This window comes from Sander vitreus, chromosome 23 (assembly GCF_031162955.1).
Source record: "Sander vitreus isolate 19-12246 chromosome 23, sanVit1, whole genome shotgun sequence".
NCBI classification, from domain to species: Eukaryota; Metazoa; Chordata; class Actinopteri; order Perciformes; family Percidae; genus Sander; species Sander vitreus.
The window spans coordinates 11,367,990-11,393,416 of NC_135877.1; the positions used below are offsets into that span (position 1 = coordinate 11,367,990).

Genomic DNA, 25,427 nt, shown 5'->3' on the forward strand with positions numbered 1-25,427 from the left:
TAACAGATATATTCTCGCATTGCCAGACCTATCTCCACAGAGCTGTGGAGTAAGGACTGGCTACACCACAGATTCTGGGATAGGAGAAAAAACTCTCTGGGTTGTTTGCATTTCTTTAAACCAATAGCCATCATTTAGGCAGCGCTAAGTTCTGGACGCAGCAACCGGACAAAAGAAAACGCCACATAATATATTAAATGAAGTTAACTGTTCACACAATACAGTAATGTGAGCTATTTAAATTAGCTGGATACATGGTTAAACGTAATTTGCTCTTACCGGTGTATCGCCATGTGTAATTCGTCCATAGCAATCCTTACCAATCAGTCCCAAACCGTCCCAGTTAGATAGTAAATGCCGTAAACATATGTAAATTCCCCGAAAGAACCAAGCAGGCCTGCCTTATTGCACATTAAAATGTTCTTGCCTTTTTCAGTGTTGTTGTTTCCCGAAGCGAAGGTAATTTGGCAACGGCAACACAGAGAGTGGAAGCATAGGGACATCAGGTGTCAGGCAGTTATCCTGGAAATATGCCATTGTTGATCCAGACTATAACCGATACAATGCTAAATCACATTGGAATTTGTTTTATGCATATTTTGATGTTAGAAATTGCTTCACACACAGTAAAGCCACCACTGAGCCAATAATAAATGAAAGCCAGCAAATAAGTCTCTCTCTTCTTCTCCCTGCAGGCCAAGTTGCATCACTGACAGAAACCCGTTTCATGGATAGAATGTTGGGCAGCTGTGCAGCCCACCACCGTTTGTGACCTTTGACCTCACCACTCTTCCGCTGACAGCACCAATCAGACTGCTTTATCTCGACCGTGTCACTCCTATTCATCCAATGACGGTTCAGTTCACCTGCTGTGACATTGGGGTTCTGGAGTCTTTGCCCACAGTTGGCTGGGAGTTACTTTCACTCTCCAACTTTAACCTTTGATAATGGATCGCTCTGATGGAAAACTGCTGTGCCTGACTGTGGTCGCAGTCTTTAAAGAACAAGACGGTGGAATCCAAAAAACGCATCCTCTGAAAAAGGGAATATGCCTCACATTTTCAAGGCATTGGTAATATAATACCACCACTGTACAATTTTTTTTTTTTTTTTAAACAATCAGTTTATTTTCTGGTTGTTTTGACCATTTTCCTGGTTCCTGTGTCTGGTCAGTGACAAGGAAAGAGGTCTGTGATTGTTATTGTGAGTGAGATGGTTGAAGGACCTACTGACATGACTACTGTAGGACTCGGCCTTCATTTATGCCACCTCAGCACCCCCACCCCACCCTCTTGCTCTTGATTTTAGCTTCCCCTCTTCCTCATAGATGGAAGACAACAGCAGCTTTAGTTTGAGTTTAACTTTTGGTTTTATCCTGCTTTTTCCTCTCTTTCAACCTCTTTTTCTTTATTTCTCTCCATCTTTCTTTCCTACTTTTTGTCAACACCTCTACAATTCCCATCTTCCCTTTATCCCCCCCCCCCCCTTATCCATCCCAGCATGTCTGTGTTCAAAGTGCACTTACAGCCCTCGCTTCCCCCTTTGCTTCCTTCTTCACTGACTACAGCAGTGCCACACCAAGGACCTGTTCACACAAGGGAAGAAAAAAAATATCTGTTACCAATGATGTCGATGTATGTCAATATAGGAAGAAATCCGATTTTAGTTGAAGATTGTTTTTTTTTTTTTCTTAGTTCTGGTTTTAAATGTTGCAAGAAACACAAACTCCTGTCTGTGCGCCAGGACTTGCATCCAAAAGGAATGATTACTAACGTGTTGGATTGTTTTTTTATTTTATTTTTTATAATTTATCGTTTGTTTTCCAGCTGACCCTCGAGGTTTGAGCTAAAGAGACTTTTTGAGGAAAAGAGTAATTTCTATGGCATTTTGAAGAAATGTTGAAAGTATTATGATAGAAAATGTGTACATATCGATTATTATTTTTGTATTTATTAATAATTGTCCCCTTTTACTGAATATGAGTTAAACAGAGTATGTTTGCCCCCATACCTAGGTCTGTGTTAAATGATATTGATGAGATTGGCCTGATTTCTCAAAATCTTCAAGGAATTTGTTCATTAGCAAGTTTTTAAATAATTACTAATTAATACACAAACACAGCAAAATATGAATTTTGACTGTGGCTGCTGTGTATGCCATTTCCATTTTGCTGTGCAGACAGTTCACATACCGTGGCCAATTCTGAAAAAGAATATATATATATATATATATATATATATATATATATATATATATATATATATATATATGTGTTATTATGTGCAGCTTATATTGTAGTCTGACAAAAAGATCTTAACTCAAGGAACACTCACATGTGGTTGCAAACTCCAAAAAAAACTGTCCCATTTCCCTAAAAGTCAGAAATTGTATGTAAGAGTATGTGCTATTTACTAATTGTTAAAGAATACTGTAAATTATACAATACAGTATATGCGCCAAACTGCAACTTTGTGAAGTTTAATTGGCAGTAGCTTTCCAATAAGAAAGCGGAATACGTTTTCCAAAGATTTAATAGTCTTTTTTTTTTTTGCTAGATCTTTTTGTCTCACCACTGCTTGCAAATGGTGTATTTTTTTCAGCAATAAGCAGCTTCTCCATTTCCATAAAGGTCCATCAACAGCACACTCAAAGTAGTATTTTATTTCAGTAATTTTTAGAATGCATGCTGACTTGACTTTAGAGTCTACTCAATTTTGTCCCTTTTCCAATGTGAACACACTACATACTCAAACCCTGCATGGAATTAGTCTGTAGTTTGAAATGGGGATATAGCCACAGCCTTCATCAGCAGATGGAGTGTACTCCGTTGCCCTGGAGACAGCCCAGGTGTTATCACATGAAGAGGGGGTCTAGTCCATAAATACCCCATGAGTTAAGTTTTTGTTATCTAAGTATTATATCTAAGATTAATATTGAACCTTCACAGTCAATTATTTTGTATTTTGATGCATTATTTACCATGTCAAACATAAGAGATGATGTCATCGTTTAACTGTGCTATATAATTTGACTTGGTCTAAAATGTAAGTTGACGGTCATGTTTCTACACTAGTATTTCTTCACATTTCTAATAGCTCAACAATTTGTATCTGACGTTCGCTAATGAACAAAGGTTGATTTTGTGACACCAGGCCTTGGTTAGTATTTTCATATAAAGGGACCCACATTCCTTTTTGCCTGTGGATCCACCCTCTTTCATACTTCTTCCAATGTTCAAAACTATAGCTATATTTTTCAACTGTCTTTATCTTTCAGTACCGATTGGTCTAGTTCCAGTGCAATTATGCTTGTTGTTGTGTATTTAAAAATCAAAGCCAGGTCAAAGTGCTTTCACTTACTTTTCAGCTGCACCAGTCAAGCTTGGTACCAGTTCTTCTCTGGTGGCTCAGTAGTTCACTGCACTGTAAATGCAGCAACATTCATTCCTCTGAAATAACAAGATATAAAAAAAAAAAAAAAAAAAAAAGTTGGTTTATTAAAAGTGGTATTATTAAATGGTAAAAACCTTTTTAAAATGTCTGAAAAGTACCCTGTCTATTCACCCGGTGTTGCTGATAAAGCCAAAGTAACTGAAACCATTTAGATTTGCTTGATAGCAGCGTGACGCTGTGAGCGACGCTCCCACCTGGTACTCGCTGGCTGCTTCAAATAACTATTTGTTGATGTTTGTTTTGTTTTTTTTGTCTCAAAAGCATCGAAGCACTATTGATGTACAAAATCGGTTGTATTCGTGTTAAGCTTTTTCCAAGTGCTTCCCATGATGACACTTTATTCTACAGTGTGTGAGATCGTCAACGTACCCTTAGATCAGTTTAGTGATACTTTATTTTACTGTAGATAGACACGCAAGGTGTATCCGGGTACTCGTGGTGTACAGTTAACTCATTGCAATTACAGTGTACATTTTCTCTGTGTAATGCAACGTACCAACAAATGTACTCGTAAATAGATGGTTTATGTTGGCTTAAAACAATGGTTTAGGTGGGAATTAAAGATTTAGTTTCCGCTAAGTATCTTCAGTGTGTCCACAGATCAAAGATGACGATCTTACCGCTGACATGTTTCTTGGGGAATCCCACCGTGACTTACTGTTAATGGAAATAGAAATGGGAAGTTACCATCTGTTGCAGCTAAAATTAAGACAACGTTCATGAATTTAAGAGCAGTTGTATATTATCTTTGCTGTTGAATTTTATGGAGGTATTGACAGTTTTTATAAAGCCTCCCCTCTTTCCTTTTTCTTTTTTTGCACTTTGTCATAATGCCCAGATCTTGAATCAACTTCTATTTATATAAATATTTGAGATATTAAAAACAAATCTATATCTATATATTTGTAATAGTTTTTCTGGCAACTATAGTAAACGAAGATGAAGAGTATATTCTCAGTGAGTCGGCCCCTAAACCAGTTGTTGTATTTGATCCAAACTGTGTAGACTGTCTGAAAAATGCCTTGTAAGAGTCGCCGTTTATTCACTCTCACTGAAGTTGGATCAGAACAAGGATTTTCCCATCAAAACAACTAAACACTTGCTGTATAAAAAAAAAAAAAAAAAAAGTCTTATATCCAAGCTTTTATTAAATGATTGAAAGTGGATGTTGTGTTATTTGTAAATCAAAGATGCAGCTTTTGAATTGGAAGGAAAGTCCCACTGATGATAGTTTGTTTTGTATAAGTTCAGTGGTTTCTGTGAAAGGTTTCTTTGATGTCTTACAAGATATGTTGTGTTGTTTGAGAAGAGCAAATACGTCTTCTGTGGCTGTCAGTGTTTCACAAAGGAGCTTCAATTATGTATTTTGTGCTTAAATTCTTGCCAGATGCATCTGTAATTGCCACTTTCATTATTGAAAACGCTGAACTGGGCTGAGCCCTGAGAAGAGTTGCAACAATTGACACTTTTCCCCGAATTCAGTTGTCATGATTTCTTTTCCCCCCAGCATCCTGGCTCCATTGACTGGCTCTATGGTCCAGACTGAAACATCTCAACAGCCATCAGACGAAGAGGATCAATCCTACTGACTGGTGATCCCCCTGACCTTTCCTCTTAGTGCCACCAGCAAGTTTACATTTTTGGGCTTTTTGTGATATAGCTTGACAATTATTCGATGGATTGCTATAGAATGTGCTTCAGATATTCATGGCCCACAGAGGATCAGGATTTTTTTTAAGATTATTTTTGGGGCATTTTAGGCCTTTTATTAATATAGGACAGCTGAAGACATGAAGGGGGAGAGAGAGGGGGAACGACATGCAGCAAAGGGCCGCAGGTCAGAGTCGAACCGGCGGCCGCCGCGTCGAGGAGCAATCCCCTGCACGTGGGCGCGCGCTCCACCAGGTGAGCCACCCAGGTGCCCCAGAGGATCAATTCTTATAACTTTGGTGACCCCCTGATGTTTAATAGAGCACCATCATCGGGTCAAAATTTCAATTCGTCCAATAATTGGCAGTTCTTATCAGCCTCACCTGAACTTTGTGTACTAAGTAGCAAATGTTAACAGAATGCTAACACTCAAGAATAAGATGGTGAACATGGTAAACATATCTGCTAAACATAAGAATTTTAAGTTACACTTTACTTGAAGGTATCTACAGAAGAGTGACATGACACTGCCATGAACGTGTCATAAACATTTTAGACAAGTCAAACGTTTATGACATAATGCTTCTTTTAGTAAGTGTCATTCGGGTTTTTGTCACGACAAGTTATGGTTAGGGTTCATGTGTCATGACTGTGTCATGAGAGTGTCATGTCACTCTTATGTAGATACCTTCAAGTAAAGTGTTACCGAAGTTTAGCATGCTGACATTAGCATTTAGCTTTTTATGATGAGACAGTTATCTCATAAATTGAAGGGACTTGCAGCGCCATCAGACTCTTTTCAAAGTTTTACACAGTATACATTATTGAATTAAAACAAGACATGTTATTAACTTGTATTTCAGTGTAATCTAACCGGAGTCCTTCTTGATTATTAGTAAAGGGAAAGATGATATTAGATTGTGACTTCTTCTCCACAGCAGGATGACTGGCCAGCTCTAAAGGCTGATAACACAAAAGCACTAGTTGTTTTATTGGAGCTATGGCTCAGCAGGAATATCACCTATGTTGGCAATAAAAAGAAACCAAAAAAACATTTTGTGCAGCACATAATTAGGTGCATAACAAGCAATCTTTGGAGAGTCCCTCTTGGTGCTCCTAGTTGGAGCTAAGCTGCCTTTCTCTCTTTATAGCACTGATTTGATGTTGTTATTGTTTACAGTGGAAAGCGGACTTCTGAGAACTAAGCTCTGCTCTGACTGGGCATTCACCAACATGAAAGGACACTGCTGGCAGTAAACAGACATTTTCACGCTCTCCTGTGCTTTTCTACTTGTCCTTACCTGCGAAGCTTTATGAAACGAGGTCAGGAAATATGGAAATAATGCATTTTTGTTATGATATTAACAGTAACTGTCTCATCCAAACAAGCAACGCATTCCTTCTGTTCGTCATCATTTACAAACCGTGCCAAAGTTTTGCTGCTCAACGTGTTTTGAATTATTAATATAACTAATTGAGTCGAGGGAAAAACCAATTACATTTAACATCGACCTTAAAACAGGCTGGTTTTGATCATTTTACTGATTAAGTAAATGTTGAAATGAACTGTAACTCAAAGATTTAGCAGAAAAGTAGTTACACCCAAATTTCCAAGGCTAATAGAGCATTATTAACCGGCTTCATTTCCTGTCGGCTACGTTTAATGTGCATTAGATTGATTTAGAAAGGGAGCACAGACTTTATCTGGATTCATCTGCTTAAGCCATTGTTTAAAAAAAAAAAGTTTTTTAGGGAAAATGGGACAGTTTTTTTTGGAGTTTGCAACCACATGTGTGTTCCTTGAGTTAAGATATTTTTGTCAGACAACAATATAAGCTACACATAATAACACTTAGTTATTAGAACATGCCTGATTTTTTTATATATATATATATATATATTTTTTTTATATCTAGTGATCCAAAAACCCGGATTCCTTCACACCAAACTTTCATTATTTATCTTTCTTTGATCTTTTTACCATTATTTTGCTGACAGCGATGACTGAATTGTCTTCTGTTCATCCCTTGCAGGTGCTTCTTTCCACTGTTGTTGAGGTCAGCGAAGTCTGAGTCAGATGTAACTGTCGACGCCCAGAGAGTGGTGACTAGAGGCCGAGAAAAACAAGAAAAGAAACACCATGATCATGGAGAGATTGCAGCTGACTACAAAAAAATACCGTTCCCACATTTTACCACTATAATATTTTTAATAAACTTTAAAGCAAGACTATTTAACTTTTGCTGAACAGCGTCCACTGTCCCCACAAGACAAATGATGGGATAATGGTCAATGTTTAAACGTAGAGTAACGGAACCATAAATATAGAGGAGTCAAAAAAGGCAGTGACTAATTAAACAACATCTACTTTACGTTTACCATCACAAACTAACATTAGCAACCGTAGGCTAGTGGTCAGTAAGGCTGTAACAGCAGAAGCTGTGAGTAAGACTGCATTTTATTGTTTGTGAATTCAACTTTTCATTTCAGAATCCGCTTTAATGGCCAAGTAAGTGTGTGATACATACAGGGAATATGACCCTGGCTTTTTGTTGCTCTCAATGTACACAGAAATACAACAGCTAAAAGGACAAGGACAACAAAGCTGAACAAAGGTAAACATTTGACTACTATGTACAGATATAAATATATATATTAAAAAGAACATGCATGTGTATGTATGTATGCGTGTGTGTGTGTGTATGTATGTGTGTATATATATATATATATATATATATATATATATATATACATATATATATATACATACATACATACTGTGTGTAATAGGTTATTTTCTTTCAAAAGAATCTCACTTAAACAATTTGAAGTTTAAATTTCCTTCTAAAAATTATAAAGTCTGAAACCGAGGCCTTTGTAAATACTGATTTGGCACTGAAGCAGTGGCTGTAGTTACATGTACAGATGGCTCTACTGCCATCTATTACTGCTCTCCAGACAAATCACTACATTCAATTAGATTTATTTGAGCATGACATCCAGCAGGCATTTTCTACCCGCTGCTTTCCTCAGTGCTTTTTACATTAATGGAGTGAAATGACAGAAAAACACATTCCCAACAACATTGACACCTTGTGGTCAGTTACCTCTAACACGACCCCAAATCTCATCAGCCACAAATCAGTTTAAAAGCACTCGGGAAGAAATGCAATGCAGGAGAAATGATGTTAACCTCAGAGTAAGGAACGACCCTTATTTAGTCTTCATTTATTCCAATGCTCCTGCTGGGATGAACAATTACTGCACAGGTCGTCCACTGAATTCATAATCACAACAGCTACCACGCGACAGCCAAGGAAATCACTCGCATCCAAGGTACAACGGAAATTAAATGAAAATAGACTTACGTTTTCTGCAAATTGTAAGAATTTGCATAACATTTATGTATTTGTCAATCAAAATATTTGCTCCAATTGGAAAGCTTAATTAGGAAAATCAAACATTCATCTTGTTTGTATTTTACAAAGTGGATCGCACTGGAATCAAGTTGTATCCTAATCTCCAGCATCTTCACCAGTCCCTCCAAACAAGCCCCACTTGTAGCCCATGCTGTAATTATAAACAGGCTATTTAAACTACCAACATAACAAATTATGTGTCATGCACAACAAGTGTCCAAACATGTCACTAGGTTTTGTGATAAATGCAGCTGGCATGTAATTGAGAAGATAAAAGCTCTCGGCTCTATTCGGCGACGTCTATGAATGCCGAGGAGTTTCTCCCCCCATTGCAAACAGCATTCTTATGATAATGGAATAATGCTGGTGCTTTAGTTAATTGTGTATAGGCGATAGTGGTGGGCACCTTTTGTTGTGAGCTCTCATGAGCCTAAGGGAAAGAGCTGGCAGGGATTATAACTCTTATTGAACTTCTCAAATTCCCCCACTTTCTACCCACTTTGCATTCAATGAGTGTTTTTCTTATTGGATTTGAGATCTTCTAGGATGTATTCAGGATACGTAGGGCATATCTGTATCATTTTACACATATGTGATATGATATCCATCAAATGTAGCCTAACCTGGTGGCTAAATAAAAACTTGTTAATGAATAGCTCAATATGTTGAAGGATCTTTTACTGCAGGTGTAACAGCTTAGCCTAAGTGGGACACTTTTCTTAACTATACTCATACTCTAATTCAATCTCTACCAGTTTAGTTTCAAATGTGTTTGGATTTTGCATTTTTTCATTCAAATGAGTTACCAGGTTGGGTGTGAGTCTTTTGCTTATTGGCTGGTTTATCATCCTGTTGATGACACCCTGCTGTCTTGAATCACTATTGATAAGCCCATACAATTGAGTTACCAAAACAAATAGCGTAGCATACCTTAGAAGTATAAATAATAACAAAACATAAATACACTATAAACAAAAAAGCCAGTAACTGTTATTTACAGCCGCCAGTCATATTGTTTTTGTTAAATTACTGGTAACAACTACTACACTACATGCTAGAGTAGTACATGATGGCATTACTTGTACTACTTCTGTTATACTGTAGGCAGACATAATATCATTTAAGATTGTATTAAAATACTACCTTATACCTCTTCCAGAGTAGAAGTGTATATAAGGCTATAGAGCTTCAATTGTTAACAAACTTTTTTTGTTGCTACAAACTATGCCACAGAGTGGGCCCCCAAGTTTTAGACCATATTGCTTTTGTTTAAAAGTATAACTGTTAAATTATTCCTATGAAACTACTTCTGTTGTATTACTATGCAGTACTTAAGTAAACATTTAGTAGGCTACTTCTGTAACAACCTATTTCAGTTTCATTCATTATTTGAACAGTAGTCCATGAGATGCCATGTTTCACACTGAGGAAAATGACCTATTGCTTCTATAAAACTGTGGTAACACAGCCGTACACTAAGTACTAATGCACTAATAAGATTTTATGAGCTATTCGATTTGACCACCGTCTTTTATCATATCAGTTTACTCCATATCTGTCAATTCTTAATTTCAAAACTTTTATCAGGTCCATGCAAATGTTCCTCTCCATCACCTCCACCCTACCTGCATAAACTCAACTTCACCATCACCATACATGTCAAATGTTTGAGCCAGCTGCACCTAATTATCTTAACCAATCTGATACTTTCGCATTAAACCCAGAAACCATAGGTTGGTTAGTTAATACATTAGCTAGCTAACTTTATTTTCATATCTTGCTTGCTATGGAGCTTGTTTAGGCCTACATTAATATTCAGCTAAGTTATGCGGTCAGAGGTGTGTATCTCTTTGACATAACTCAAATTTCCGTTATCTTTCAGCTGAACACAGGTTTCTGTTCAATAATCTGGAAACAAGGTAAGGATTCGCTGTTTTAGCATAAATTAACATTTCCTTGTAAACAGTTCTATGCTCACAAATTATTAAATAAAAAAAAACCTGAACAGACGGGCCACCTCTCATTGTAAATAACATAGCTAACCTTGCTTATGTTTGTAGCTGTTGTTGGTGGGCTCTTGCACAACTTAAGCTAGCTAGCTTTGGCACAAAGTTGATATTATCCCATCGAAAATATTCCCACACACCTGTAATTTTATTAAACTAGAAAATCACAACAAACTTTGGTATTCTTGGTTTGGTGTCCTGGCTTGGTTATATGCAAGTGTTGTGAGGGGGAAGTAAGTGGACTAAACCGTTAAAGTACTGCTAACGTACTTCTGCTATTGCTAAATTGATTTAACGTTAGCTAGCTTTACATCAACAGCATGGCGGGAAATTAGACTTTATTTTAGTTAAGAATCCACTCACTTATCACTACCAAATCGTTAAACAATAGAAAACATGTTTTTAAATGCTTCTACGTTTGTTTGCAGGGGAGTTGTGTGATAACAGTGTAAACCAATTAACATATAAAACAGTCAATAATAAATGGTATTCACAATGGGCTAACATGTTTTGTCAACTATTGATTGACTCAGTGGCATTTGTATTGGCCTTCTATGCTCTTCATTAACGTTAGTTTATGGGATTCATTAATTCACATTCATTAACTATTCCTTTGCACAGTGCAGGAAGTGTGTTGAACAAGTTAAATATAATATTTCTGTTCTTTGATTTAGGGAAAAATAAACTTCTCAGATGTGGTTCCTGAGGATTTTTTAACCAAATGTAGGTCTATTGTCCAATGTCTCTCTACTTGAACCCTCTTTTTGGAGAAAATTGTGATCCCCTGGACTAGCTATACTAAACGTGTATATTTTTAATGAGTGAATGCCACAACTTTTGGCCACACATTTCTGAATATCACTTTAAGTTGAGTCCTCTTTGTGCTATCTGGCTAATGAGTAGGCCTAAGTATTTAATTGGTAATATAAAGTAGACTATTTTATCTGTTATAGCCTATTAGCTAAGTTTTGAGAGGGTGTCTCCACCTGTTTTATTTTGCGTAAACTTGCGTCGTGGACTCTATAAGATTGTGCGTTTTGGGGGATAAATCAGCACTACAATCGTTGGTTTTGGCTAAAAGCTGGATTGTAATCAAAGTTTTCTTAATTTAAAGAGGTCTAATCTATCCTTTTTTCGCAATGTCGCCCTAAAGTGTCGACATTTTCAGCTGAAATTGGACGTAGAGGGTGCACCTTTGCGCAGAGACTGGTTTGATGCTGAGAGGCTCCTCTGGGTGCACAAAGACAGCGGCTCGCTGACGAACTTGTTCAGAGTGAACCGGGGACGCTGGGAGGCGAAATAAACAATCTCCGGACTCGAAGTAGCCACGACCGCGTAGTTTTACCTCGTCAAACACACTATTCCACCACACATCCAACAAATACAAGGTAAGGACTTGTTTTTAATACGTTTTAGTGGGACGGGAGGGCTGCGGAGCGGGTTAAACCTCCTTCGCGTTGGCTTCCCGAGCATGGTTGTTTTTGCAGAAAATGGCGTCATCGCCCTCTTGTTTCTGCCTGGCCGCGGCGGGGAGAGGAATAGTTTCCGAGACTTGTAGCAGCCTTTGCATGTAGCGTTTCCCTCTTCAAAGATGAAATCACCTACTACAATGTGTTGTATTCAACCGTAACTCGTCAAAACATGAGATAGTTCGTGATTTCGCTCGGTAGAAGGACGCGCAAAGATGGAAGGGTCACCGGTCCTGTGCGCCAAGCTGCTTCTTGGAAAAGGTGGCACGGAGCCGCAAAACGCAGCGTTGTACATTCACGATAATGCCATCTTTACCGGCTCTAGGCTAATCTAAATGACCAAGGATGATTTAGTGTTATTACGAGGGTGGTGATGGACGTAATTTGTGGGAGTACTGCACCTTGCCTTTGTGTGTATTTTATTCGGGTTAGCTCGTTTTTACGCCGCACTCCCCTGCCATGCTGCAATCGTTGTGAGGGGCCTCTCTTTTACGGCTCGAAAGGTGCATTTTGTACTTGGCTTTTCATTTGATCAAGTCAAGCTGTCCCATTGTTGCTCAAAATACAGTTTTTTAGGCTGACAATAACCGTGTAGAACGAGATTTTCGGGGATAATGGGGGCGATGCAAATCGTGCCATGAGAATGGCGACTGCCCTGCGCTCTGGTTCGCTGCTTGCCAGGCGAGGACAGCCTGAATGAGGTAAAAATAAAAGTCTTTTGGACGAATCACATAGTTTGCACAAAACTGGGGAAGTCCGGCGCTGCGCAATGATTGTGCTGCTGCTTTGCGCAGAGCACAGTGGCAGCTGCTGTAACCGCCGCCACCATTTCGCCGCGATATTTTTTGTGTGTGTTGGCCAACCTTTTGTAAATAGTTGGGGACTGTTGGATAAAAGAGCACAATAGTATTCATGCGGGCCCTTTATGGCCTGTGAATGCGATCCTAAGTCCCACTCCGGCTGTCCTGTCTTTCTCAGTACGTGCATGCGTCCTAGCACTGGCCACCACACATCCACCATAGCGAGGCCACTCGGTTCCCTGTGTATGCTCTGCTTGGTTCCTCCTGTGACCAAAAGTCGAGGACTGATTGTGTGCTGAGTGTTATGGTACAGGCCATCACGATCAAATCGAAACAACGTCAAAACATCAGCCATTGAGACTGCACATCGTTTGCTCCGTGCACATTTTTATTAAGTTTCCTGAGTTATGCAACCGCATCCCCGTAGAGCGAACTGCTTATCCGCCTTTATTTACTCGTCACCCACCATCCGATGGATATTTGTGTGCAATATCTTGTCAATTGGATCAGTCCCCGTGGCGACGACACTGAATTAGGAAGATATGTCATTTGCAAATCACCCTGTGCAATTTGCGTCACAGCCCGCGGCCTCGCACGCCCATGGGGGGCGATGGAGTTGCAAATGGAGACTGTGTGTGTGGTGACGCTGCCCCAGCTGAAAGGGAACCAATCGACACGGACCCCGGCGGCAACAATCGCCGTGCGCTTCCACTCTCCAGTAGTGTACCGACTTGGGATTCTGTATCAACACGGAAGATCGCGCAGTTTTTTCGGGATGGTTAGGTTTCCTTCGCCCTGCCTGGGATGCGTAAGTGGATGCGTACACACACTAACCCTGCTTCAGGGCTCGACAGGCCAGCCGGAGAGGGTATATACGTCCGGTCCTTCCCTTCCCTCATGGTGCTCGGTGCATGTGGCTATTATGGAGTCAATCATGTGTGGATCAATGTCTTTCCACTGGATCGTACTTATATGACCGTAAAACCTTTATTAACAGCGCAGCGATTGTGTTTTGGACACTGGATACACACCCGCGTCGTTTTTATTACATCCACAGCGCGCCACGCGTTTCTGCTATGGAGATGAGCAGGGCGTTTATGTCCTGAAACATTTTATTTGTTGCTGTTGCGCTTTTGGGCTCTGCGCATGGTTTCATCCACCAGAGCTCAGAGAACTTATTCACGAGGCAGAAAGTCCTGAAATTCTCAAACTAGAAAGTGCAGATTCAGTCAGCATTGAAATAATTTAGTTACGGTGTGGAGGGGAAAATTATAATTTATATTTGATCAATTATACCGGTTGATTGGTAACTTGCTGGTACCATAACACTTATTCTAATGATATGGCATGCCTGTAGTAAGCATTAAATATAAAAGCAATGTTTTAGAGAATATGACTAAAATGTCCAACTGTAGCAAAGTTATACTGTTAAAATAATGCAAATATATAACTATTTGATATGTGCAGTTTAATTTAGTTTTTCTTGCAGAAATATTTTTTTTTCTTGCAAAGCATGTGTTTCCATTTACTTCATTTTTTAATTTAGATGACAGTGTCCCCTTCTTGTGCTTTATTAAAAGCTGGAGATGATGGTTAAAACCAAATCAAGGAATAGAGACTGCTACCTGAACCCCAGAAAGATGTTCCCTAAGGTAGAGATTCACCCCAGAAGGCCTGAGTCAAGCAGCCCTGCTACTATGGGCTATTTTTATCCTTGATAATTTATGGTTCAATTCAAGGTTTATTGGGGCAACTTTGAACCTGCACGTGGTTGTTATTTTACGGTATGGTTGTTTGACTGGAAACTTATTTTGCATTGCATGTTGACAGAGAACATGGCTCGGTCTAAGTTCAGATGTTGAGATGGCTCTACTGTACATGTGTTGTAAAGTTAATTAGTTCAGATCGGGCCCATTACCATCACCCCCTTTAAACACTTTCAACACAGTACATGAGTATTTCTGACACAAGGGAGATGGCCAGTCTAACCTTGGGGAGGAATATGAATGGGTAACTAGGAAATTAGTGTTTATAATGAACTAAAATAAAATGGAAATACAGATTGGCCTTAAATTGAAGGAATTGGTCTACATATGTCAAATACTTTATATGTGTTGTTCTGTAGCCTATATACAAATTGTTAGCATTTATCCCATTTGCTAGTCTTTTGCCTGATTACCTGGCCTCCCATCATCTCATGAGACTTGGAGTTATAGCAACCTGAGATTAGTCTTCTCTTATTCGAACAGCAGCCAGGACTGCCTGGCTCTCCTCTCTGATAAGTTCCCCAGGTATCATGTTGACTGCAACAGTTTAATAATGTCACTGTATGATTCAGTCAGTTAAATGATGTAGTGCTGTGTTCAGTCACTGTGGCAGCTTATCAAACAAATGTGCTAAGTTAAGCCAGTCAACAAACCCATTAACCTGCCTGTCATATAACCAGTCAGTGAGGCAGACATTAATTAAGATATCCATCCAGTCAGGCAACCAGAAAATCGTAACTAGCCAGTCAATAATAGTCAACTACAGTTATCCAATAAGGCAGTTAAGTCAGTCTTATTATCTGTAAGCCAGGAAGCTGTGGTCATATCTATTTTGATAGGTGACACACCAGTTAATAAGAACACCTTTTCTAAACTAAACAGTTGTCTTGCTGTGACAGTGGTAAATGTGAACACTGTGAGTTCCCAGCTGCTCAACATGTCAACAAAGACCCTCTTTCTGCATATTGTGACAGAGCATGCTCCGACTACCTGGAGAAGATCCGTTCAGTAGTCTGTTATCATAACACTCTGTTGTCATTACAGGGTGCCATTCTCAGTTGATAAGCTTTTTTATAATACCTTTTGGATGTCACAGGAATTGCTGCTTTTTTTTGCTTTGCCATTTAATGTTGACATCACCATATACAGCACTTAATTATACATTTACATGTCATTTTAGATGAAAATGTCCATTATGCATCTCCCATGTCTATATTTATTTAAATCTGTGTTCCATTTTCTCACTCTGCTACTGCATCCCTTTATGTTGCTTCAATGTACCTGCTTTGAATCAGGACTTTACATACTGTGCAGAAGTTTCCTTCCCTCGGATACCCGCTGTCCTGCCACCAAGTGTTTTTTGGCGTGATTGGGTGATGAAAGCTATCACAGAAAAACAAGTGGAGGTTATTGCAGACCCTAAAACAGCATATGTTTCAGTCTAGTAAACCTTGTTGAGCAATGAAATATTTGTAGATGGTAAAATTTGCTCTTTGGGAGACCGAATAGTATTTCTATAAGTTGGTGTATGTGTGCACACGATTCTGCATATGTGTGTAATTTGTGTGTGTGCACCCCTCAGGTATTTCCCCATTTGCAAAGAAATCTCTGCAGAGAATGATTTGTTGCCACAGTGATTTATGTTTGTGAGTTTTCCTAATTCAGTTGTTTGATATTCCCACACTGGAAATATCATTCACAACTGTGTGTGTGTTTGTAAAGGTAGTTACACACCAACCAGACGGCCGACCGTCAGCAGGAAAAGGCAGTCGGACTGATCAGTCGGGTCCCCTAGGTCCAAAAAGTGCCTCAGAACACACCGAAGAGACGCTGACTTGAGCATACGCTCTGCGCGTGCGCGGAACGTAATACGTCTCCATAGCAGCAGGCGGTGCTGCTCTCTATTGTTTCCATTAACAGTCTGATTGTTTCCCAGAAAATGAAAACCGGCAGCTGATTGGACGAACGCGTCACGTGGTTCTTTTTTTCTCCGGAAATTCACAGCCAGACTGTCGTGGCGGCTTGTTCAGAATACGAGCTCATATTGTACTAAAATAGTTCACCGAAACGTGTTTCTGAAAACATTTTAAGCGAGAAATAGGCCATGCAGTTGCTGAATCTGTCTTTATTTCAGATCGACAAAGGTTAGTTTAAAAGATTTTCGTCAGATTTTGAGAGGCTCATCCGCTCGCCATTTCCGGGTGAGTCCCGACTGCCCTGTCTCCGACTGAACATGTCGGGTCGGCCAAAATGACGGACGACGGCACGGAACACACCGAACAGACTCGAGTCACCGACCTCGCCAGACGGTCTGACGGCCGATAATCGGCTCTGTGTGTTAGCGCCCTTAGATCACGTCTGTTCATAAGCATATGTCAATTAATGTTGTCACATTGGACATTACAGTCACCGGCAGTAAGCACTGTCTAATCTTAGACAGTCATATTTGAAAGTCAATGTAATGTTTTCTGCCACTGATGACTTTCCTGGCGTCAGTGGCATTTTATTTATGCATAGTTTTTTATTATTTTAAAGTTGTCAAATACATCAGTCAGCAACGTTTGGCATATTTAACATTTTCACATGCTGTTTTACATTTGTATGTCATTCACACTGTGGTAAAGACCTCAGTCCTGTCAAACTCACACGTGTGGAATAAGTCTTGTAGCAGAACTGGGATAGTGATACCTTTGGAAACACACTAGATCCAAGTTTTAAAGGGGTGATTGAATGCAAAACTGATTTTACCTTGTCATAGTTGAATAACGACAGTTTAGTGGGTAACTAGGACATACATAGAACCTCAAAATCCCATTGACACCTCTTTCATCTGCAAATCTCCCAATTTGAAACTGCCTCTGAAAACGACCGCCGAGTTGACGTCAACTCCTTATTTGGCTCTAGTCTCTATCTTTGTCACGCCCCAACATTTACATAGGCTACACCACTGATCTGAGATACAAAGTCACCGTTTCTGGGTTACTGGACTACCAAACACCGCTGCCCTGACAGAGCTCCAGGGCCTGCAGCTCCCCTCTTCCTGCTAAATGGCCGGTGTGTGTGTGAGTGAGAGCGCGGTCAGTGAGCTTGTTACGCGAGCAATCTCTTACCACAGGTTCCAGTTAATCTTATAATGGATATGTGTGTTGAGTTATTTAAACAAACGAGCGGGGAAATAAACGCCTCTTGTCTGCGAGTGAGCTGGATGGAGCTCTATCAATGAGAGCTAGCTTGCCTCCTCCTAACCTAAAAGTCACAAAAATGCATTAAAATGAAATCGGACAAAAGTGTTCGCTAAGCTTTGTAAGACCTCAGGGTAGCTGTGATATACATGCCGTGACGAAATTCAAAGTGTAAATATTGGGGCTGTCAATCGATTAAAAAATGTAATCCAATTATGTATGTGATTAATTAATCGAAATGAATCACATACATAATTAACGGTGCCTGAACCGATACTTTTTAAGAAAGTAAAAAAACAAACAAAACGGTACTAAACAAGAGTTGTTGACATTAAAGAACGGCTTGGTTATTGCTAAGGCCATATGGTCAAAATTAAATGATTTAATAATAATGTATAACAATTAACAATACCGCGTTATTTTTTCTCAGATTAATTAATCGAAATTAACGCGTTATTTTGACAGCCCTAGTAAATATACTATAGTTATGCCGAAAGTGTAGCGGCGATGTTTTCCCATAGGATTAAATGGGACACACAGCCTAGCTTGATATGAGCTTTATATAGTTATATGAAAATAGCAGACAAACAATGTATAACGTTGCAGTGTCTGAAATATGAGATCTGCTGTCTCATCTCTGATGTATGTGTATGCGGTTCCTCAACCAATCAGCGCGTAGCTCATCTAAATATTCATAAGCATACCATATTTGGAAGAAAAGCTGCCGTTCCAAATAGAGACATTCCACAGGGATGCATAAGGGCCAAAATAATAGCACCTGGGACATTTTCAGCCCAACCAATGTTACATACCCTATTAGGAGACCTTAAGGAACAGTGTGAAATACCCTATATATTCATTCTATCACCCCTTTTAAAATGTCCCATTTGGAAACAGCTCCTCTGGTTGTCATTTTGTTGGGCACAGAGATGCTGTAGTGTAATTTTATTGAATGTACTTTATGTATGTACTGTATGTTTTTAGAACATATTCCATCTATTATATATGCATAATGTCATTTTTGTCAAGTATAACTCGATATGCCGACAATAAGAGGGTGACAGAGTACAACGGGACAATACGCTTCATTTCCCTAGATTGCCAACATTAGGTAAACCTGAAGTAAGTAGGTAAAAGGTCAGAGCCACAGAAAATTAACTTGACCATTCAGTAAAAAATCCCAGAGAAAAGGCAGGTTTTTAAGTGCAGGGGAACTCTGTCAGTAGACCACAGAATTGTTCCCATCCTATCTTGTGGTCAGGTGGTATTCCTGGTGTGTGTGCCAGCAGTCAGCATCATGTCAGTGAGTGTGGTGTCCCTCCATTAGGAGGAAGTCCTGTCAGTCCGCCCCCACACAGCCATCGGAAATAACTATGAGAAGGCAGTGGTGATTGCAGGCACACATCAATTGGCTCGAGAACCACGCAAACATTTAAATGCATACATACATGTATGCATACAGTATATACATGCACACTCTTATATAATGAAACATGACAGGCTAATGTTTCTTTATGGGATAGGCGGCAAAGAAGCTGAAGCTCCAAAGAAGAGGAAGTTCTGCTCTTCTGACATGAATTTACCTCATTTGTTGCCTCTGATAGGGCAAACAGGGATTTGTCTCCTAAAATAAGAGATGTTCCCAAAAGGGAAACACTTTGACAAATTGATTTCTGGCTGGCATAAACAAAATTCATTGGATTATCACTGGAGATGAAACTTAAACATATTAGCTTATAAAATATGTAGCACTGGAGAAGATATCATCAGGTGTATTTGTGAAATATTAAGCAAAGGAAGTAGCATTTTTGCTGAGAAGGGTTAAGTATGTGAAAATAAACTTTTTAAATGTGTCTTTCAAAATTGGTCTTTCAGCTTGTGTAGAACAGGGAATACGTTTCTCACATTTTCACAGCACATCTGAATAATATCACGTTTCAGTTCTTCAGTTGTGTAGATGTGTTTCTTAAAATCAAAGGTCAGGGCATCAATAATCACTGCTTTAATTACAAGTATTAAGCCTAACACCTAAACAATAGTGAGTTTAAGTTTGTAACAGAATATGAATGATGTTCAACTGTCCTCAGAAGACTTTGGCATGTTTTTGTTTATATAGAATAAGTTGAAATTAGCACAGAAATGAAATAATAAATACATACATTTCTTATCTTTCAACATTGCAAGCATCCCGTATTAAGCAGTAAGTGGAGTGTATATGGAGGAGTTGGACCGTAGATGCAAACCATCCTCAAATCCTCAGTTTGAGCCCAGGATACCTATTACCTGAGTCAGAACAGGAGTTGCTACTTCACAACCACGTCTGTCTGTTGCCATGGAAACGGGAGAGTCCCTCATGTTAGTGAGTGAGCGTATTGGATGCATTTGTGTGGCTAGATGTGTTTGTTTTCAACCTTTTGTAGAACTGTACATATAGCCTCTTTAGAAGTGAGTTAAGAGAGTGTTGGGTATGGTCTCAGACAGTTGTCCACACGGGTTTTTAAGCCTTGGTCAGCGCCGCCAGGCTGCTGCTTGTAAGGTTTTTATGAAACACTTCTCAACAAAGTAATTAGGCTGCTGTTGGTCCTGGGTTGGGATTTGCAACCTTCTTGGTGACACGGCACACTCAAATGAGACTCTGAATCCTAAGACAAACCGAGCAATTGATTACCATTTAAAATCATACTGTAGATGTAAATGAAGGCAGTAAAGTTACTTTTTTGGTTGTGATTGTAACAGACCTTTCCTATTCTGCCTATACAAAGCCATTGGGCGTCATGAAAGAACCGCTTGTACAAACAGATGGCACGTGCAAGTGATTTAAGAGAATCTGTGGCATTCATTTCATAGGTATGAATGACATTCACAAGTGGTGCTGTCAAGTACAGATGGTATGCCTTTCTTCACAGGGGAAAAAACACTTAATTGACTTGACTAATGCCTCAATTTTGAATGAATTTAGAGTTTAAGTATGAAACCAAAAATTATTTAATAAAATATGTTAATGTATATAGCCTAAAACAAACTTATTATTATTATTATTATTATTATTATTATCAATTAAACTGGCTACCCCGGCCACGAGAGCAGTGTGTAGTGGTAGAGCCGCTCTACAAGCTATTCTATTTATATTTTGTATGCGAGGTGTGTGCGACCCTTTTACACAGAAATGGATCATAAAGTGTCTATATGTCTTTTAAATCAAACTACTGATATACAGGAAATGACTTAATGACTGTCAGTGAGTGTATTGGCAGTTTGGTTTTGAGAGTTTCTGTTTTTATTTCATGTTTCCTGTCACCAGCATCCTCTGATAACAGCTGACGGTAGATTGATGTTTCCAAGCGCTGTGCCGGCTCCAAAAAACGGAAGAAACAACAACAATCCCAAAGCAAAAGCTCACCGTCTGGGCTGTGACGTACGCCGTGTGTGCGCTGCAGGTGTAGCCAGTTAAAGATACATTCCGCGAACGGAGCATTAATCGTTCAATGTAGCCAAAGCGTCAGCCAACCAGTCAAACAGGTGACATTTATCATGTTTGTGCAGTAAGCAGGGGCGATTCCTGGATTTTTTTTAAGTGGAGTGGCACGGGGGGACCAATAATCAGTCAGGGGGGCCCTGGGGGTGACATTTTATCAAAATACAGCATAGAAAATCAGCTTAGAAATATAGAAAATATTGGATAGGATAGTACCCAATGTAATTCTGCTAAATATTCATTTACAGGTTTTCATTTTCAAAGGATCAACACTCACGGTTCGGAATGCATGTGAACCGCAGATCAATTGCAAAGTTTTACTATAATAATAGTGTGTGTGAAATTCATTTTTACTGTCGCTGTTACTTAAACTAAGTTGTTGAATCTCTATGAAGGGTTGCCGTGAAAAGATACGGGCAACGGAATCTTCACTTCACATGAACGGCGCATGTTAAAATCCAGTGCTTATATGGCACCAGTGCCTTAACGAGCGGTATCTAACGCGGATTTAGGTGCCTCATTTCTGTGCCAATGTCTGCGCTGCTCTCTGATGCTCCGAAACCGACATTACAGGCAACAGAAGCATTGCTGCATGTCACGCTAGTAAACACTAACGTTACACCTGGCATTGGGTAGCGTTAACCTACCGTTAGCTAAAATGCTGACAGCTAAACTGTAAACGGTGTAAAGTGTGTATGTATTTCACTGTAGATGATTCCAACACCGGGACGTACAGCAGTCTGCCGCTAAAGCTAAGAGCAAAAAGACACAAACTAGCACTTGGTCACTGCTGTTGTCAACCTCGTGGTGCATTCAAAGTTATTATTGTTGAGAGATAATGTTATTACATTTTTAATAAATCAATTAAATTTCCCCTTTTTTTTGTGCTGATCCGAAAATTGATCCGTCCGTGACTCAAAACCGTGAAACACTCCGAACTGTGAATTTTGTGATCCGTTACACCCCTAATTTCAGGTACTTGCTTATTCCTATGACAGGGTGCTAGATTGTAACCCAGCATGCATTAGGTGAAATGCTGAGAAACACCCTCAACAGGTCATCAGGGGCGACAGAGCTAACACACTAACACGTAAGAGAGCCCATTTCACTCAAGCTCATGCTCACAGATAAGACCAATGTAGAGTCCTCACCAGAGCTAGATGAAATTTAGACAGTGGAGGGAAAATCCCTCCAACATGAGAACATGCAAACTACTACTGACTACATTTGAAAGAAAAATCACAGTTCTTATAATGGTCTAAAAATGAGTTTTTAAAATTCAGGAACAAACTATACATGATCCGTTTTTTTTAATTCAATGCAAAAACTCCCTAATCACAGTGACACCTCTTTGTTCAGGACCATACATGTGTGTGATAAATACTTTAATTTCCCATTGCAAGGCAAGGCTCCGTGTTGACATTGTTGTGGCAGATAATTTGGTTGGGGACGTTGTGTAGCTGCTGTGTTGAAATGTAATCATCTCTCCTGCTCCTCTTTGCTTCAGCTGCTTTAATTACCAGGCAGAACTCCATCTATGTGCATGCGTTAGTGAAACAGTACAGCTAAATCACATCCTTTGTATTGAGACATACGTTGGGGCAACCCCTCTGTGGCCCCTTGACTGTGTTCCCCTGTACTCTGTGTGTCTTGTCTTTTGGAGACATCAGCAGACTACAAAACTTTTCAACTAGCAAAACATTTCAAGCACAAGCTTTGTCTCCCTCTGCTGGAGATCAAGTGGAACTACAAATCTACTCAGGTGGAGATTTTCCATGTGCACATGACATTGGCTGTATCATCAAGCATGTGACATTACCGAAACCCTTACTTTTCACTGTCAGTGTTGTCATGTAACTTCACTGTAGGTGTAGGCGCAGGCTCTACTGTTCAGTTTCTTAAACTATGTTTCTGTCAGATTTTCTTATATTATTTTTGAATCTAAGTTTTACCATAATTGTAAGGCACAATGATTAGTTCTAGCTATTAGTCTATGTATTTACTACTTTACAATAGTTTACCATAAAATAACTAATTTATGTCGGCCCCAGGTGTAGAAGAGATGTTAGCTTATTTTAATCAAAAATCAATGCTTTGCCTTTCCCATATTCTGCTCAGTTCTTTGGTGTTGTCCTGCTGTTTGCTTGTGTCTGAGACACCTTTTGGATGTCATACCCAAAAAGGCACCTGTCTCTTAAAGCTCATCTAATTAAGCCACCATTTGACTCTTGGGGAATTGTTTTATCCACTGTTAAACAATGTCAATTTCCTAATGTCTAGAGTTATCTGTTGGTCCTCTAACCTCGGTGGCAGCTAATGCTGGCCTTCTGTAGCTAGTAGGTATGACAAAGGGTAACACATTAGAAAACAGTGAAGCTGTTCCATGGCCATAGTGCAGCTAAAGCATGTTATACTGAACCAGTAGAACTGAGCACTGGTGTGGTGTCAGGTGCATGTGGCTGTTTGACCAAGTTGTTGTAACCTAAACAGCCACTAGAGGGCAGCAACAAATGTTGTTTTACCCTTGATGCTGTAAAATATAATAAAATAAAGCACACATGTTTTTTAGATGAAGGTTAGGGTTATCAAAAGTGATTTACACAAGTTTAATAAGTGGGACCTCATAGACTACTTTTCATATTAAGACTGTAAAATTGCCCCAGGGATCTTAATTTAATGCCCAGTAAGAGATACAACATAACGAAAAGTGGTTAAAAATGTCCACCCTCACATTGATTCTCTAATATGCCAAAAGTAAATTAGTAATAAACCAGAGGTGGATATTGATCCCAACTCTCATACACATTTCAGAAGCAGGTTCTTAACTTTTCCCAGTAGAAGTACTTTGTTTACTTTATATACATGTATGTATGTATGTATGTATGTATGTATGTATATAATATATATAATGTGTGTATGTTGACCACAACAGTATTTATTTGCATACAAATGTTTTGTTATTAATGTTTTTAATGTAGATCCACATATAACAGGGATCCTAGGACTGGAAGGTCCTCTAGGAAAAACACATTAGCATTAGTTTTTATTTTAGTAAGGTCAGAGTACTCTTTTTAAATGCACACAGGGACAGTGGGCCTCATACGGAGTAATGGTGCAGGTAACATGGGTTTAATTGTCCTGCCAGCAATATAACCAACAGATTTAGCATTTTGGGAAACCATTACTTTGACCTTTTAAAATATTCAATTCTGTTTTTATATTTAGATCCAATTTAGTGTTCTCTACAGCTGGTAAACACACAAAGTTGTTATGTTTGCTGCATGTTTTGAAATGCAAAGGTCTTTCAAATCACCCGTACTTATTTTGAGATGGCTTACAGATGTGGAAAATCTGGGGGGCAAAGTTAAATTGGTAACATTTCCAATCTGTGAAGTTCAGGTTCTAACACGGTTAGTTTCCAGCAGTGGTGGAAAAAGTATTTAAATTGATTACGTAAGTAAAAGTAACAATACCACAGTATAATAATGTCCCGGTTTACACCAACCACTATGAAATTGTCCCGGTTGTCAGCAATTACGTGTGTGTGTGTGTGTGTGTGTGTGTGTGTCAATTGTAGCAGTCTGCGTCTGCATAATCTGTGCAGCCAGCGTTACAATGTATATTTGTAAACATTGTTGCAATGTCTCTTCTTATCTGTCTTGTTTTAACGGTTAGGCCGGCTGCATACTGGCTGCGTGGCGTGAATTTTGCTGACCCCTGTGCGCAATTTCACAGTAGGCTTTCAGCCAACAAATTGATTCTTGAGCAAATTCACTCCTCCAATAGGGAAGCCATCTGCTCTATCAAATGAGATTACATGTATGTGTGTTGTTGGTTAGAATAACACTGGTAACAGTTTACTGGTTTACAGTAAGGGTACATGAATTCTCATAAAATCATGCATGAATTAATTGATGTACACTACCGGTCTAAAGTTTGGGGTCACTTAGAAATTCCCATTACACACAGAATACCAGCTGAGATCAGTTGCATTGTTTTTTTAATCAGGGCAGCAGTTTTCAGATTACATTATGTGCTTACATAATTGCAAAAGGGTTCTCGACTGTTGTAGAAAGAAGTGGTGATCTTTAATGCAATATCTACATTGCCCATTATCAGCAACCATTCATCCAATGTTCCAAAGGCACATTCTGTTTACTAATCTGATATCATTTTAAAAGGCTAACTGAGAAAACATTGGAGAACCC

General features: G+C 39.2%; 2 protein-coding genes and 1 long non-coding RNA gene across 7 annotated transcripts in view; all 3 read left to right on the plus strand.

The window, feature by feature from the left end:
- atxn7l1 (ataxin 7-like 1) overlaps positions 1-4,026 on the plus strand; it is a 30,552-nt gene extending 26,526 nt beyond the window's left edge. For both annotated transcript variants that reach the window (XM_078243235.1, XM_078243234.1), the window contains one exon: positions 696-4,026. In XM_078243235.1, coding sequence (XP_078099361.1) covers positions 696-713 — 18 coding nt within the window. In that variant the 3' untranslated portion in view covers positions 714-4,026. The remainder of the gene's footprint in view (positions 1-695) is intronic.
- A 211-nt stretch (positions 4,027-4,237) lies between these two features.
- LOC144512466 (uncharacterized) lies at positions 4,238-7,766 on the plus strand. Its single transcript, XR_013501007.1, has 3 exons — positions 4,238-5,357; positions 6,283-6,425; positions 7,136-7,766. It is a non-coding gene; the product is annotated as an uncharacterized LOC144512466 (long non-coding RNA).
- Positions 7,767-11,746: 3,980 nt separating this feature from the next.
- znf800b (zinc finger protein 800b) overlaps positions 11,747-25,427 on the plus strand; it is a 33,240-nt gene continuing 19,559 nt past the window's right edge. For 3 of the 4 annotated variants that reach the window (XM_078242503.1, XM_078242506.1, XM_078242505.1), the window contains exon 1: positions 11,747-11,915. The gene's annotated coding sequence lies outside the window, so the exon portion shown is untranslated. Of the gene's footprint in view, positions 11,916-13,528; positions 13,605-25,427 lie in introns of those variants that run through there. The other variant, XM_078242504.1, reaches the window with a different exon arrangement.